Genomic DNA, 16383 nt, shown 5'->3' on the forward strand with positions numbered 1-16383 from the left:
GTAAAATTCTTAACAAATCAGATGTTATGAAGTGTGAAGGGCCTTGTGTATCTCCTGACATATACAACACTCAGTCAGTGACAGGTCTTTCTTTCTGTCTCCTTCAATGCTTCCCTACACTCTACCCAGCAGGTTATGAATCAGGATTCTAACTGCGACTGAAATTAGCTGTCATTTACTGACCTGATTTCTCACTTGAACTGATGACAAACTCCAGCTCATAATCCGCCATTCCTATTTCCACTTCATTATTTTTCCATTCCTGATGTTACTAGTAGATACATTCACCAGTGCAACTGCAACCAATTGCCCTTCCATTTTTCAGAAATTTCCCTCATTTTGAAGAAAACCCAAGTGATCAGAGTAATTAATTTGCAATCATAATAAATAATTACCCTGAAAGGCTTTGTTTGCACAGATTATCTTGGAATGCTTACATCAGAGCTAAATCTGTTTTATTGCACTTTGTTCTGCTTGGATTTTTATATAAGGAATTAAAATGTGTCCCTCCAGTGAGTAAGACTGATGACCATAAAGACTCAGAGGGATGGTGAAAGAAGGAGGCAGGTTTGTATAACAGGAACTCTTCATGATCCTTTTAGCAGAGAAATTTTACTGTCTTAGTCCTCCCAAAGGAATTTGTAAAGTCAAATGGAACATATATTACCAAGAAATAAGCCCAAATCAATTTCATCATAAGACATGAATAGTGTTTTCTACAATGAATGGCATCCCTTTTCTTGTGTTTTTAACTGGTTTCTGTTTGATTAATAAGACTTCAGTGTTGATAAATAACACTTTCTTAGGAGAAATAATGTCCTATTTTCATTCTTTTGGACATCTGCACCTCCGTCTACCCCCTGGTGACTTCACCATCCCATGAGGCAGAACCAGTCTCCACTATCAGAAGCTGCAAATACCATACGCTCACTCACCTGGTATCTAGGACTCAAGCTTGTCAACTAGACTGCACCAATCAGACACTTCCAATTCAAGCTTTGCATAAGGAAGTAAAGAAAGGACATGAGAAGCAAGAACTATGCAGAAAGTTTTGGTGATGGCTGGTAACAGGAGATTAGCTGCATCAAGTTTCAAGAAATAGTCACTGTAAAAACAGTATTCATGATATAGTGTCAATGGCTTTGGCAGTGGGTGTGTCCAGTGTCAACCGCAAGGGTGGATTCACCGGAAGTTTCTGCAGCATTATTCAGCATGGGTTCTCGCTATAAAACCTCCAAGTCTCATTCTCTGAGAATATTTCGGGAATCTTATTCCTGGAGGGTCTGTGAAATACACTTCTACTGTGAATTGTTTCTTTAACAAAGTACTTTCCTATTTATATCAGTTAGACTCTGATGCTTGGCACTGGGAGCTGTGACTGATAATATACATATATATGTGGTGGTTTAGTCACTATATTTTGAACTTCCCTGGTGGCTCAGACGGTAAAGCATCTGCCTACAATGTGGGAGACCTGGGTTCAATCCCTGGGTCGGAAAGACCTCCTGGAGAAGGAAATGGCAACCCACTCCAGTGTTCTTGCCTAGAAAATCCCATGGACGGAGGAGCCTAGTTACAGTCTACAGACTGCAGTCTATGGGTTCACAAGAGTCAGACACAACTTAGTGACTAAGTGAAAGTGAAATAGCTCAGAAGCCTGCCAGGCTCCTCTGTCCATAGGATTCTCCAGGCAAGAATACTGGAATGGGTCACCGTTTCCTTCTCCAGGGGATCTTCCTGACCCAGGAATTGAACCCGGGTCTCCTGCACTGCAGGCAGATTCTTTTTACCAACTGAGCTATGAGGGAAAATTATAAATCTTAACATTCAATTTGTTATTTACATGAGAGGCACAAAACAGGACCTTTTAATGAAGAGTTAAGTGTAAAAAGAATTGTATAATAGTAGATCAAATCCCTGTGAACTGAGTCTTCATTGGATATCAGTTCAGAGAAAAACTAAATCGGTGATCTGAAAGCTACTCTCTGGCCATGCCTCTATAGAAATTTCCATGTCCTGGGGGCCAGAATGATTTAGAAGGGTTATGATATGCACAGGCACCTTTTTGCTTCTCTTTCAATAAACCTCACAAATCCACTTCTCTGGTGGAAAAAAGAATATACATATTGAAACTTGTTTTTTCTTTTGTTTCTGGACTCATTTCTATAATGAAAAAATTCATGGCAAAATATATTGACATAACCAGAGACAATCTACTTTCATTCAGTCTTTTTGTTTTTTTCTTTTGCCTTATTTACTGTATCTTGAATTACTGGGGAAATAGCTGATACAGAGTAAGTGTACAATGAATATTTGTTAAACAGAGATAGCAAATATTAATGTAGCACTTATAAGCCAGGTTTTCACATATGTTACTCCAATTCTCCTTGCAGTAACCTTCCAAGATAGGTACTATTTCATCTGCCCCTACACACACACACACACACACACACACACACACACATACTTTTTTTGGACAAGAAATGAACTCATGGAAGAGCTAAGTAACTTACCCAAAGAAAGTGAGCAAATGTGATCCAAACTCAAGAAGGCTAATTCCAGAGTCTGTGCCTTGTAATTTTGTTATTGTGCTGATAGTCATTAAGCATGCACCATCTGTCAAGCACGAAAGATTCAGTGATGAGTGTGATATTACTTTGCCCTCAAGAAGCTCTCTCTATCAGAGAGACAGACACATGACAAATGATTACAAGTGCAATATGGTAGATTCTATGATAGAAAATATAAATGAGGTTTGTTAGGACACAAAGGTTGTGATAAACTTTACTCTGGATGAGGGATAATTGAGGAGGGGAATCTGAGAGTGGAGAATGCTTCAGCGGAGACTTAAAATACTTTTTTTATAAATGTAGAACTACACTGTAGGTGAAAGAAACAGCTTATGCCACAGGTAAATTAGTATATTTATGAATATAGTAAAACATAATTGAGTCATGGGGCTGGAAGTGTAGCCAAAGCCTGCATAAGAGAAAAAATATATAATTTTTATTTTATTCTAAGGCAATCAGAAACCATTGAAGAAACAAACAAGGGAGTAAGAAGAGTAGATATGCATTTAAGTAATGTTCTTCCTAGCTGTATAGGATTGATGTAAAGGGTGTCAAAGTTAGATTGGAGAAAGTAAGTTAAGAGAATACTGAAATAGCAGATTAAATATATGAGGGCTTAAATGGGTCAGAAATTCTAGAATAAAGGGGACACTGACTCAAAAGATAATTAAAGGTAGAATTGGCAGGGCTTTCACTGACAAATCAACTGAATATTGGTGAAGAGGAGTTGTGTAATGAAAAGGTACAATTCTTCTTTTTCTCTATTTTGGTTTGTATTAATTAACATAATATACATGTTACCCCTGGTTTTCTTTTTCTTTATTTTCATTCTTTTTGGCAAGCTTTTTACTTGCAATTTCACTACTCCTTGAGACTCCATGTTTTAGCCTCTTTTATTGTACTTTTATGTTTATTTATATCCAAATGCACTTTTGGTTTTAAGATGCCTTACTTCTATGTTAGACTGAAATGTTGTATACATGTATAAATGTGTGTGTGTGAATATATAATATGTATATTATACTTCTACATAAAACTTCTAGGTGTCTTTTACTGAAAATCAAATGTTTTATGTATCCTGTTTTTTTTAGTTTGTCAAATAAGTATTGCTATTTATATAACTAATATGTTTGATGGCTCAGTTGAGAGTACATCTTTTAAAGTTCTTTTTATGGATCTTTAGCATTTTAGATGCTGAGATATGACTGTATAAATAACACTTTGGGGAAAGAAGAGGACAGAATTTTAGCAGTGAAAGCTGTCATTACTTATTCAGAAACCTCTCTTTGAAGTCAAATATTTCTTTTAAATTAAATATTTTATTAAAAATGATAAGTTTTGTTCTTTATAGCTAGATGGGACCAAAGCATAATTCTTTTGAGTCAGGAAATAGTTGATATTAATTGAATGATAGCATTCAATTAAAGTATGAATTAGTATGAATTCAATAAAGTATGAATTCAATTCTCTCAGAGACTTATACAACAAACCTACATAATTTGTGCATGTCTATATATTACAGATCTTAAGAGAATTTCAAGTTAAGTGAGCCATTTTTATTCCATTAGATATATATGTACATATTTTTATATACTGCATAGATATAGAGATAGACTGACAGATTATTGATATGTAGATAGGTTGGTAGATAAAACTTTTATTAAAACAATACTGACAATGCCTAGCAAAATGCTACAGAGATAGGTGGTGCTCAGTAGCTGTTGGTAGGATAAATAAATATATAGGTGAAGTGATATGAGGTCACTCACATTTAGAGATGCAGTAACTTCAAAGGAAAAAGTTGCTACTTTAATTTTTTTTACAAATGTTTTGCATCATCACTCTCTTAGGCTCCAATAGTCCAACCAGCTTCAGGGAGCACTCATAGCTTCAGGCAGCGCTAGTACTAAATGAAGTACAACTGGAGTCTTCACTTCCAAGTATATACAGTTATACAAAGGGTCACGACTCGCATTTGCCTTGACTCTTCTTTCCCCTTTATAGTGAAAATAAGGATAAAATATTATCTTTTATTGTCATCACAAATATATCAACTTAATTTGTTGATGTCATAGAAACTGCCCAATGCATTCTCCTGTTGTTTTTACATAATGCTTGATAATGCATTGATTTACCAACTCAATGAATAATAACAATTTACAAAAGAAAAAGCACATACAAGTTAGTTTATCACCAATAAGATCTTTTATAAAAAGAACATTTGAAAATAAATTTTCCTATTTTGAAAGGTTCTTTACTTTCTGTATGTGTTTGCTGCCTTTGTGTATCTTTTGGTTTCTTGATACGGGCTTCCCTCTAGTGATTTCAATTGCTCTTTATAGCATAACAGCACTGCCCATGTTCTTCCATAAACGTTCCAACCATTTGTAATGTTATCAGGAGAACTCTGCTAAGTATACTTTGTCAGTGATTAACATATGATTGCTATATGCATCAACTTCAGTAACTCTGCCTACCAATTATGAAATATTCAGTATCAAAGATTATCAACTGAAATATTAAAAAATAAAATCATAGGATTTTATAGAACTTTAATTTTTAAACTAGATTTTTATAAAACCATAAAGTTTTCACATTCCTAAAAATAAAGTTATTTTTATCCATGCATTCACTTCTTGACATTTAGAGGGGAGGATCTACTCTCTAACAGGAAGATAAACATCAAGATTTGAAGATGTATGAGTTCAGTTAAAGGAGAACGTCATATTATCAAATAATGACTCTGAAATGTGATAGGTAGGTAATAGAGATATGTACTGACCATATAGGAATATGATAATAAGAGCAAGAACAGGTAACTCTGTACAGAAAAGTCAGGAAAGGTTTCAAAGAAAATACAGTTTTTGAGCCAAGGCTCAAAAGTGTGTAGTGAATGAGGAAAAACCCTAACATGAAGCTCAAACTATAGGGATATCAAATTTTATGCTGTAAAATTTTAAAGTAAATTTTTTAAAAAGTGAAGAGAGAAAACTCAGGGCAAAAATAAAACAGGTTTGAATTCAAATATATCCAATATCCAAATAGACAAACACAATATATCAACCACAAATTTTTATGGTCCTCACTTAAAGAACTGATTATTCTTTCAAGTCTTGAATCAACTGACATTTTTGTTAACATAAACAGCACATTTTTGGTATTATTTCCGCTTGTTTGACAATGGTACAAACCCTTCCTGGTTTTATTAAGAATGAGGTTAGTGATGGGTAAAATTGCTGAATTACTAGCATTGAGAATGAGCTATTTTTTCCACTTTAGTGAGGCAGTTATCAACTACTCTTCTGCCAGTCTTGCATCACACTTTATTTTAATGGATGTCCTTCTAAGAGTCACAATAATAATGAGTCATCATAAAAAACCTGTCTTTTTTCTTCCCTTACTCATTATGGTAGCATGAGTTTGCATTTTTATCAGTGGAAATGTACAATGCCTTTTCTTACAGTGATAAGAACAATGGCAAATTAAGTAGGTGAAGTGCAGAATCTTTCTGTGCTGGAGAAATCCCTTTTGGAGAAATGTACATCCATGGAAACTTTGTAATATACTTGATTAATCCATGAGCTGATATCAGATTGGCATGAGTTATGCAAACATTATAGCTTTTTTTTTATTTTGCCTGATATTGTCTAGATTCCAAAGTTAGAGCATATATATCATATGTTTCTTTTCAGGGATAAATGAGATTTTTTTTTTAAGTTAAGTGTGATTTAGTAAGTTACCCATAGTAACTTATGACATACCTAGTATAAAGGAGGGCGTGAGTACTGATTTTGGTTAATCCACCTATGAACCCAAAATTGTATTTTTCTTCTTGCAGCCAATCTATATTTGAACTTAATTTTTAAAGTATTAATACCAATTTTGTGAACTTTTCATGTGAATTAATGTATGGTGTTCTGGCCAGAATTCTTTATTGTATTTATGTGTGTAATTGGATTTCTTCCTGATCGTTATGACGATCCATCCTTTTATCTAATACTTCAGTCTATAGATACCAACACTTGGGAAGAAAGAAAGTCAGATTTAAAATCCAACTCCACTACTTACAAAATATGAAACACAGTAAATAATGGAAACAAAAAATTGGAATATTTTAAGACAGGCTTTATGTAAATTACAGAAAACAGGGGGCAGTAAAATTGATGCCTTGACACTAACATACCGAACTAGTGTAACAGTTATAGTTCTGCTTCATAATAGCACATAAGTGCTGAAGTAGAAGCTTATAACTCTAAACTAAATTTATGTATCCTTGTACTGTTTATGTATTTATGTTGTGTCATCTCCCACAAGAAAATATATTTAGAGATGATAGGCCTGGATTGTTTTAAACCAAGTAGATACACATAAAGTGTTAGCCCCAGAAAATGATAATTTTTTTAAATGTGTTGAAATATATTTATTTACTGTTTTTCTACTCCCAACATTTTACATTTATCTTTCTCAACACATCAAGTTAACATACTGACTTTATTCTTTCAGCCTGACAATTAGCAGCAAGTATCAGAAACTCAAATTTCTATGGTTCCAGGCAGATTTGGTATTAAACATTAGTGAATGATAGGAATGGTGCCCAACTGAAAAGTATACGTCCCAACTAAGACAGGTGGCCACTACTTTGTCCAGCAAGCCACTGCCATGTTGGAATGTGAATCCAGTGTTGCCAGATCTTCAAAATTTCAAACATAAGCAGGAATCTTGATTTTTTGGTAGGTGTTAACTAGTTCAAAACCTTAAAATCATTGAGTGGGTCAAATAAATGGGTCTCTGGGTCACAGCTTGTCATATGCGCCTCTAGGCAGAGATGTGATTCTGTAGTAATGATCAAAGTGCCCTTCAGTAAGGATCTTGTCACTGATCAAGTTCCCATGTCCATTGCTCTTTCACTGTTTAATCAGTACTTCCTATTTCTCAGTGCGTCAAAAGAAACCCATAGAATATCCCCATTATATGTCGATAGATACAAAGATCTGCCATAGTTGCAAACAGTTTTTACACAAAGAAATGTTATTTGTACCCATGCATTCTTTTCTCTCTGTCGTCTGCAATGGCAATTATTATTCTCTCCGTGCATGCTAAGTCGCTTCAGTCGTGTCTGACTCTTTGCAACCCCATGGACTGCAGCCTGCCAGGCTCCTCTCTCCACGGGGTTGTTCTTCAGGCAAGAATACTGGAGTGGGTTGCCGTGCCCCGCTCCAGGGGATCTTCCTGACCCAGGGATTGAACCCGAGGTTATTATGTCTCCTGAACTGGGTAGGCGAGTTTCTTACCACTAGCACTACCTGGGAAACCTAGGTGATGACAATAAAAGATAATACTTTTATTATTTCCTCCAGCCTAATGTTATTAATAACCTTCAATAAAACTTGATTATGCACAACTTCTTATTATATAGAATTACGATTACTTGAATCTGAAAGGATATGGACTATTCCCTATACTCCCTCTTGAGAAAATAAAGTGCACGTGTGTTCACTGCTCTGCCCCTGGCCCTAGGGCATTCTCAGTCAAATAGAAGGTTGGGTGAAGTTGATTTGTTAATGGAAGTTTTATTTTGTTTTATTCATTCATTCACTAAGTAAGCTTTTCCTTAGCATAAACTATGCATCAAGCATGTTAATAAATATCATGTGATAAATGACTAGAGCTGGAAGTGCGTTCTGCTTCGGAAAATATTACACTGGTCTTTAATCTAATGAGGTATAATTGAAATTCTTTCAGGTACCTTTTCAAATGCCTTTTTCAGATATTCAGTTAGACCTTTATTGAAGTATAATTGAAAAAATTATAAGATATTTAAAGCATACCCAGTGATAATTGGTATACTTATACACTGTGAAAGGATTCCTCCCATCTAGTTAATTAACACACCTAATGGAATATTAGGTATAAACATTAGGTTTACCCAAATATATCTGGGTAAACTCCTGGAGTTGGTGATAGACAAGGTGGCCTGGCATGCTGTGATTCATGAGGTCACAAGGAGTCGGACATGACTGAGCGACTGAACTGGACTGAATGGAATATAATCTACATTTTAAAGTGCAAACCTAGATTTTGGCTTCAATTCTCTGTAGGACTTTTGAGAAGTTATCAATTTTTTGTCTTAATTCTCCTTCCCAGAGAAATATAATAAGATCAAGTCATGTTTTATATATATACACACACACACACACACACACACACATATATATATATATATGTATATACAACTTCCCTGGTGGCTCAGTTGGTAAAGAATCTGCCTGCAATGCAGGAGACCAGCTGCAATGCAAGAGACCAGAGTTTGAGCCCTGGGTCAGGAAGATCTGCTAGAGAAGGAAATGGCAACCCACTCCAGTATTCTGGCCTGGAAAATTCCATGGAGAGAGGAGCTTTTCAGGCTCCAGTCCAAGGGGTCACAAGAGTTGGACATGACTTAGCAACTATATATATATATATATATATATATATATATATATATACACACACACAGACACACACACATACATACATATAATGTAAATATATATATGCAAATATATGACTGCCACTTTATTAAATTTGACCCTATATACCAAATAGACTTGAGGGGGAAAAGCCAAACACTGCAAGTATACTAGCAAGAAAAAAATCACAAGTCAAGATCTCATGAATTAATTTTAATATAAACTTATTCTTGGTTTAAAGGTTTAGAACTTAATCACTTAAAACTATTTAACTCCATGTTTAAAAAGAAAACCTCTAGTGCTTCTATTTGATTAATAGCAATAATTCACCTTTGCTCACTTGACTATTCTTTAGTAAGACAACATTTTTATTAATGAAATCCCATATCAAAAACAGTACTTGCTAATCATGTAAATTATCAAAAGTAAAGTGAAATCCCAACATCAAAGGTGTTCAAATAGATGTGTTCTTGGAGAGTCATCTGTCTACATTCTATTTTTTGATGGTAAGATTTTTAGCAGTGTGCCAAATGCTTCATATCAATCAATCAATCATATATTTGCATCAGATCCCATCCCAGAGTAACAGCAGGGATGGACCACCAAAGTTAGCAGCAGTTTCAACCATCCAGTTCAGTCAGGATCACCTGCGCTAACTTAACTGGAGAAGGCAACGGCATAACTAAAATCAAAAGCAGCCTGATGTGTGGTGATGGAGATACGCTAGCATAATATGGCCTGTTTATATTGGTTTTATGTAATGGTTATACTCTTGAATTAGACTCTAGATCTGCCACCAAATCAGAAGGTCAGCTTGAACACAGGAATGTCTTTCTGTAATATGAAAAATCTGGCTTATAAACCACAATATTGATATATTTCTTTTTCATCAAGGATTTTCATTTTCTTTTCGAGATTCATCTCTGTCATATGGGGTATGAGTTGCCTCATTAACAGTCGTTGCTTTCTAAGGGTGGTGAACAGAATACTGGCTCCTGAAGATACCTGTATCTTAATCCTCAGGATTTGTGGATATGTTAAGTTATGTGACAAAGAATTAAGGTTGAAGATGGAATTACAGCTGCCAAGTAGCTAACCTTTTGACAGGGAGATAATCCTGGATTCTGTGGATTAGTCCAATGTAATCACAAGGGTCCATAAAAGTGAAAGGGGGATCAGAAGAGAAAATCAGCAAGATGGCAGAGAGAGAAAAAGTTTAACTAGAAGGAGGCCATGAGCCAGTGAAAGTGGGCAGCCTCTAGAACTGCTGGAGGTAAGAGAATGGATCCTCCCCTAGAGCCTGCTAACACCCAGCAAGACCCATTCAGTGTTTCTGACCTATACAACTGTAAGATACTGTTTGTGGTCATTTGTTACAACAGTCAAGCAAAGCAATATACTGAGGAAACAACTTTTTTGAGAAGTCTCTTTCACCGAAATTGCACTGATAAAAGTTAAAAATTTCAGAATTTTCTTAAGGCATGTCTATTCATTCATTCATTTTCAGGAGGTAATCTGTAGCAACCAGGTCGACATTTCAAGACGCAGCCAGGAAATGGAAAGAAATGAACCAGAAATTTCCAAAGCACACAAAATTGATGTTCTTGGAACAGAAATGGTAACTACTTAGAAAAAACACTTTCCACACAGTTTCCAGAACTGTGTGGACATTCTGATCTTGTTATAAACAATTGCTTTTATATTCCTTTATGTATTTAATACCAATACACATCAGTGTCTCTTTCCCAACTTTGAAGTCTTTGAAATATAAAATGAGCACCCTGAAAATATAAGGGTACTTTAGATGTCCATTCATATATGTTCTGTTACAGCATGAGCTCATGCATTAAAACAAATGATCAGTGTTTGATTTGCATCTCTCTATGTGTACTGAAGTCTTGGATGAAAATCACTCTGCAATGTAGAATACATGTACAATCCTGAAATAACTGATTTCTTAAAAACAATTATTTATTTAAAATTATTTTTAAACACAGGTCTCTCATCTTGAAAAGCACACTAAGGAAATAAATCAAGCTTCTCAGCTCCATCAATATGTTCAAGAAACAGGTAAGAATCTGATATTATTTTATTTGAATATACCTTTATACTGTTGATGCTTCTGTGTTTGAATAGAGAACTTCCAAAGCACAAGCCTTCCCACTAAATAAAGTTAGTAACTATTACTCATGATTCTAACGGAGACAGGGCAGTATTTCTATTATAATTAGGTTCTGTCTATGCTAAGAGATGCAGTAAGCTTCTAAAATAGTTCATTGCCCTTCAACTTTATGATGTATCCAAAAAGCCTAGAAAGTGATAAGCCAGTCACCTCTGAATTGTTTTTGCCTTAGAGATCTAGAATAAACTTGATGTTTATCAAGCTCCTTGGGAACAGAAAATTTATCTAGATTGTATTACTTTTAATGATAATCTTCCCTGGTGGATCAGATGGTAAAGTCTGCCTACAATGCGGGAGACCCGGGTTCAATCCCTGGGTCGGGAAGATCTCCTGGAGAAGGAAATGGCAACCCACTCCAGTATCTTGCCTGGAAAATCCCAGGGACGGAGGAGTCTGGTGGGCTACAGTCCATGGGGTCGCAAAGAGTCGAACACGACTGAGCGACTTCACTTTCACTTCACTTTAATGATAGATACAAACATGTTTAAGTCTAATTCTCCAGCCTACAGATATGAGATTAGATTCCAGGCAAACTTGTGCAGATCTGCATAAAATGGGTACAGAGTGTCTTGCCTGTAAAAGGGGAATGAGTTTTGCTGTTCCTAAGTGCTAAAAGGGAAGATTTAAGCCAACTGTGACCCAGATGTTACTTAACTATATCTGAATTTGGTTTTATGGTAGTTTTGCTTAAGGAAGTAGATCCTTTCTTGTTCTTCTGCTGTTCTTTTCTTGTTTTATAACTTTTATTATTATTTGAGCGCAACAGTAAAATATGCTTGTAGAAAATTTGGAAAATATATACAATTAAAATAAATAACAACTTCATAACTTACGACTTTCCATCCAGTAACCACCATCATTTTTTTCCTATATTTTTTGACATCCACTAACTTACCTAATGAAGTAGTACCATATGTATACACTTATATCCTGAATACTTTTATTTAACGTATGTTATAAGAAGTTTTCCATAGTATTATAATGACTTCTCAAACATCATGTTCATTAGTTACATAATATCCTGGTGTTCTTTTCTGTTTTTAGTCATAGATACACCTGAAGATGAAGAGATTCCAAAGGTTTCGACTAAGTTTTTAAAAGAACAATTTGAAAAGTCTGTCCAGGAGAAGGTCCTTTATTCTGACAAAGAATCGACCCCAGCCAAGCAGATTAAGGTAAGATAATTTCTCTGCACAGAGACATGTTAAGTATAAAACCACATGTAAACACATAACATTTTCGAATTATTGAATGGAGGTTTTTCAATAGCAAAAAATATCCTGAACCAGTCCTTATTCTGTTCCAGAAGAAGAATATTTTTCTACATGAGAAAAGCAGTACAGAGATTAAAACTTTTCTCACTAAAGCAAATTAGGGGAGAAAAAATTATATATGCACTTAAGTTTAATAATTAACATTAGATAAAGTAATAAAGCCAGTTTTTAAATGTCATCTACTTACTCTGTTGTGTCTAAAATTCCAAGGAAAACAAAACAACCCTCAAAAGTACTTTAAGATTTTAATTGTTTCCCTCTAGATTACTCTGCATAGCACATTAAGTAAAGAAGGAAAGACAGTCAAGATTATGGGTAAATGTTAAAATACTGAGTTCTTGATGTATTGAATAGGGCATATAATTCTAAAAAGTGCAAATGGATTACAGGAAAGATAGTAACATATACTGACTGTTGCTTTGAAGTAGGTCTCTAAATGGAGTCTATCACCTGTTGTTCCCAAGGGAGACATCATAGCATGGGCAGGTGAAAGGCAGTGCCCAGAAAGTCTCCACCAGTATACTCATCTTTATAAGATTTGATTTTCTCTCCCTTAAAGATTGAAAGTGAATCTGAAGAGACTTTAAAGCCATCATCAATTGTGGGTACCTCTTCTACTTCTTACACTTCAACCAGCCAGAGGAAGGAAACATCAGCCACCAGATATAGTGACCACACTGCCGCTTCCTCAATTCTGGCACAAATTAATGCCACTCCTTCGGAAAAGACAGAAGAATTACCTCCTCCCCCACCCGACATGCTTCAACCTCCAGTAGATGTGACAGCATTTTCCCAGTCCCCTGAACTCCCCAGCCTTCCTAGAATACCACCAGTCCCCAAAGAAGTATACTCCAAACAAAGAAATTTGTATGAATTAAACCGTTTATATAAACACATCCATCCTGAGTTAAGGAAAAACTTAGAAAAAGATTATATCAGTGAGGTTTCTGAGATTGTTTCTCGTCAAATGAACGCAGGGAGCTCAGTTTCAGCAGATGTGCAACAAGCCCGGTATGTTTTTGAAAATACGAATGACAGTTCTCAAAAAGGCCTGAACTCAGAAAGAGAACACTTGGAGTGGGATGAAATTCTGAAGGGGGAGGTGCAGTCCATGAGATGGATCTTCGAGAATCAGCCATTAGATTCCATCAACAATGGCTCTCCAGACGAAGACAACATCTCCAAGGGCATTGCTGATCAAGAAATCATCGCTGGTGGTGATGTGAAATATACCACATGGATGTTTGAAACCCAACCCATCGATACTCTGGGGGATCATTCTTCTGGCACTGAGGAACATGCTGAGAGAATTCCTGAGCTAGCCAGAGGAGATGTCCACACAGCTCGGTGGATGTTTGAAACCAAGCCATTAGACTCGATGAATAAATTGCATCAGAGTCAAGAAGAATCAACAGAAACTGCCATAAAGGACATAACTGGGGGAGATGTCAAGACTGTGAGATACATGTTTGAAACTCAACATCTGGATCAACTTGGACAACTTCACTCAGTAGATGAGATGCACCTACTGCAACTCAGATCTGAGCTCAAAGAAATTAAGGGAAATGTTAAGAGAAGTATAAAATGTTTTGAAACGCAACCATTATATGTTATTAGAGATGGCTCAGGTCAAATGCTAGAAATTAAAACTGTTCACAGAGAAGATGTTGAAAAGGGTGATGTGAGAACAGCACGTTGGATGTTTGAAACACATCCCCTAGATACAATTAACAAAGATATAACAGAAATTAAAGTCGTCAGAGGAATATCCATGGAAGAAAGTGTCAAAGGTGGGGTGAGTAGGGCCAAGTGGTTGTTTGAAACTCAACCTTTGGAGAAAATCAAAGAAGAGACAGAAGAGGTCATCGTTGAAAAGGAAACAGTAATAGGTACAGATGTCTCTAAAAAGTGTTGGATGTTTGAAACACAGCCATTAGATATTCTGAAAGAAGTTCCTGATGCAGACCATCTAAAGTCTGAAGAGATAATAGGGGGTGATGTGCAAACTACTAAGCAACTATTTGAAACACTTCCAATAGAGGCTTTAAAAGATAGCCCTGATGTAGGAAAACTTCAAAACATTACTGCTTCTGAAGAAGAAAAGGGGGATGTCAGGCACCAAAAATGGATTTTCGAAACCCAACCTCTGGAAGAGATTAGAGAAGATAAAAAAGAGTACATACGAACAGTGAAACTTGAAGAAGTTGACAGAGGAGATGTAAGGAATTATACACATATCTTTGAGTCAAACAACTTGATTAAATTTGATGCATCGCATAAAATAGAGGTGGAAGGAGTCACAAGAGGTGCTGTAGAGCTAAATAAATCACTCTTTGAAACAACACCATTATATGCCATTCAAGATCACCTTGGAAAATACCATCAAGTAAAGACAGTCCAGCAAGAAGAAATCCTAAGAGGTGATGTAAGAAGCTGTAGGTGGCTTTTTGAAACAAGGCCCATTGATCAGTTTGATGAAAGCATTCATAAATATCAGATAATTAGAGGAATATCTGCTCAAGAAATACAGACTGGGAATGTAAAATCTGCTAAGTGGCTATTTGAAACCCAACCACTTGATTCAATTAAACAATTCAGCAATATGGAAGAAGTAGAAAGTAAAACTGAACAAGTCACTGATATTGTTAAAGGGGATGTCAAAACCTGTAGATGGCTTTTTGAAACCCAGCCAATGGAATCTCTTTATGAAAAAGTTTCACTAATGACTGGCAGTAAAGAAATTCATAAGGGAGATGTGAAAGCCTGTACATGGCTCTTTGAAACTCAGCCACTTGATACGATAAAAGATGACTCTGAAGCAACAGTCAAATTGCAAACTGTGAAACAAGAGGAAATCCATGGTGGGGATGTTCGTACAACATGCTTCCTTTTTGAGACAGAAAATCTGGACAGCATACAGGGAGAAGAAGGAAAGGAGATCAAAGCCATAGAAATGGATATCCAAGCTGGGGATGTCGCCAGCATGCGGCATAAATTTGAAAGTCAGTCCTTAGATTCTATAAGTTCTGGTTCAGAGGAGGTTTTGAGAAAGATCAAAACCCTAAAGACAGAAGATATTCAGAAAGGCAATGTTTTACATTGTAGGTGGCTCTTTGAAAACCAACCAATTGATATGATAAAAGAAAGTCAAGAAGGTGATGAATTAGTTAAGACAGTGACAGACATACAAGGTGGAAATGTAAGAAAGGGGTGCTTTATCTTTGAGACTTTTTCTTTAGATGAGATTAAAGAAGAATCAGACTATATTAGCACCAAGAAAACAATTACTGAAGAAGTAATAAAGGGTGACGTAAAAAGCTATAGAATGCTCTTTGAAACCCAGCCACTCTATGCAATTCAAGATCGAGAAGGGTTTTATCATGAAGTCACTACAGTTAAAAAGGAAGAGGTAATTCACGGAGATGTACGGGGGACAAGGTGGCTTTTTGAAACAAAACCATTAGACTCAATTAATGAATCTGAGACTGTGTATGTAATTAAATCTGTCACACAAGAAGACATTCAGAAGGGAGATGTTAGTTCTGTTAGATACAAATTTGAAACCCAGCCACTGGATCAGATTGCAAAAGAATCATGTGATATTGTGCCCACTGTGAACTGTATTCAAGGTGGGGATGTAAGGACAAGTAAACAATTCTTTGAGTCTGAAAATTTGGATAAGAATACTTATGTAAGAACAGTAAGTGTCAATGAAATACAGAAGGGCAATGTTAAAACATCCACGTGGCTATTTGAGACCCATACTCTAGATGAACTGAGAGGAGAAGGGTCAGAATATGAAAATATCAAAACAGTCACCCAGGAAGATATGCAGAAAGGTGATGTGAAGCAGGCAGTATGGCTCTTTGAAAATCAAACTTTGGATTCTATTAAGGAAGCAGATGAAA

At 35.9% G+C, this 16383-nt stretch overlaps 1 protein-coding gene across 1 annotated transcript in view; it reads left to right on the top strand.

The window, feature by feature from the left end:
* XIRP2 (xin actin binding repeat containing 2) overlaps window positions 1-16383 on the top strand; it is a 73811-nt gene that overhangs the window by 43816 nt on the left and 13612 nt on the right. The window contains 4 exon segments of the mRNA XM_005676022.3: window positions 10527-10637; window positions 11017-11089; window positions 12246-12376; window positions 13035-16383. Of these exon segments, the coding sequence (XP_005676079.2) occupies window positions 10527-10637; window positions 11017-11089; window positions 12246-12376; window positions 13035-16383 (3664 nt within the window).

Source organism: Capra hircus, chromosome 2 (genome assembly GCF_001704415.2).
Source record: "Capra hircus breed San Clemente chromosome 2, ASM170441v1, whole genome shotgun sequence".
Lineage (NCBI taxonomy): Eukaryota > Metazoa > Chordata > Mammalia > Artiodactyla > Bovidae > Capra > Capra hircus.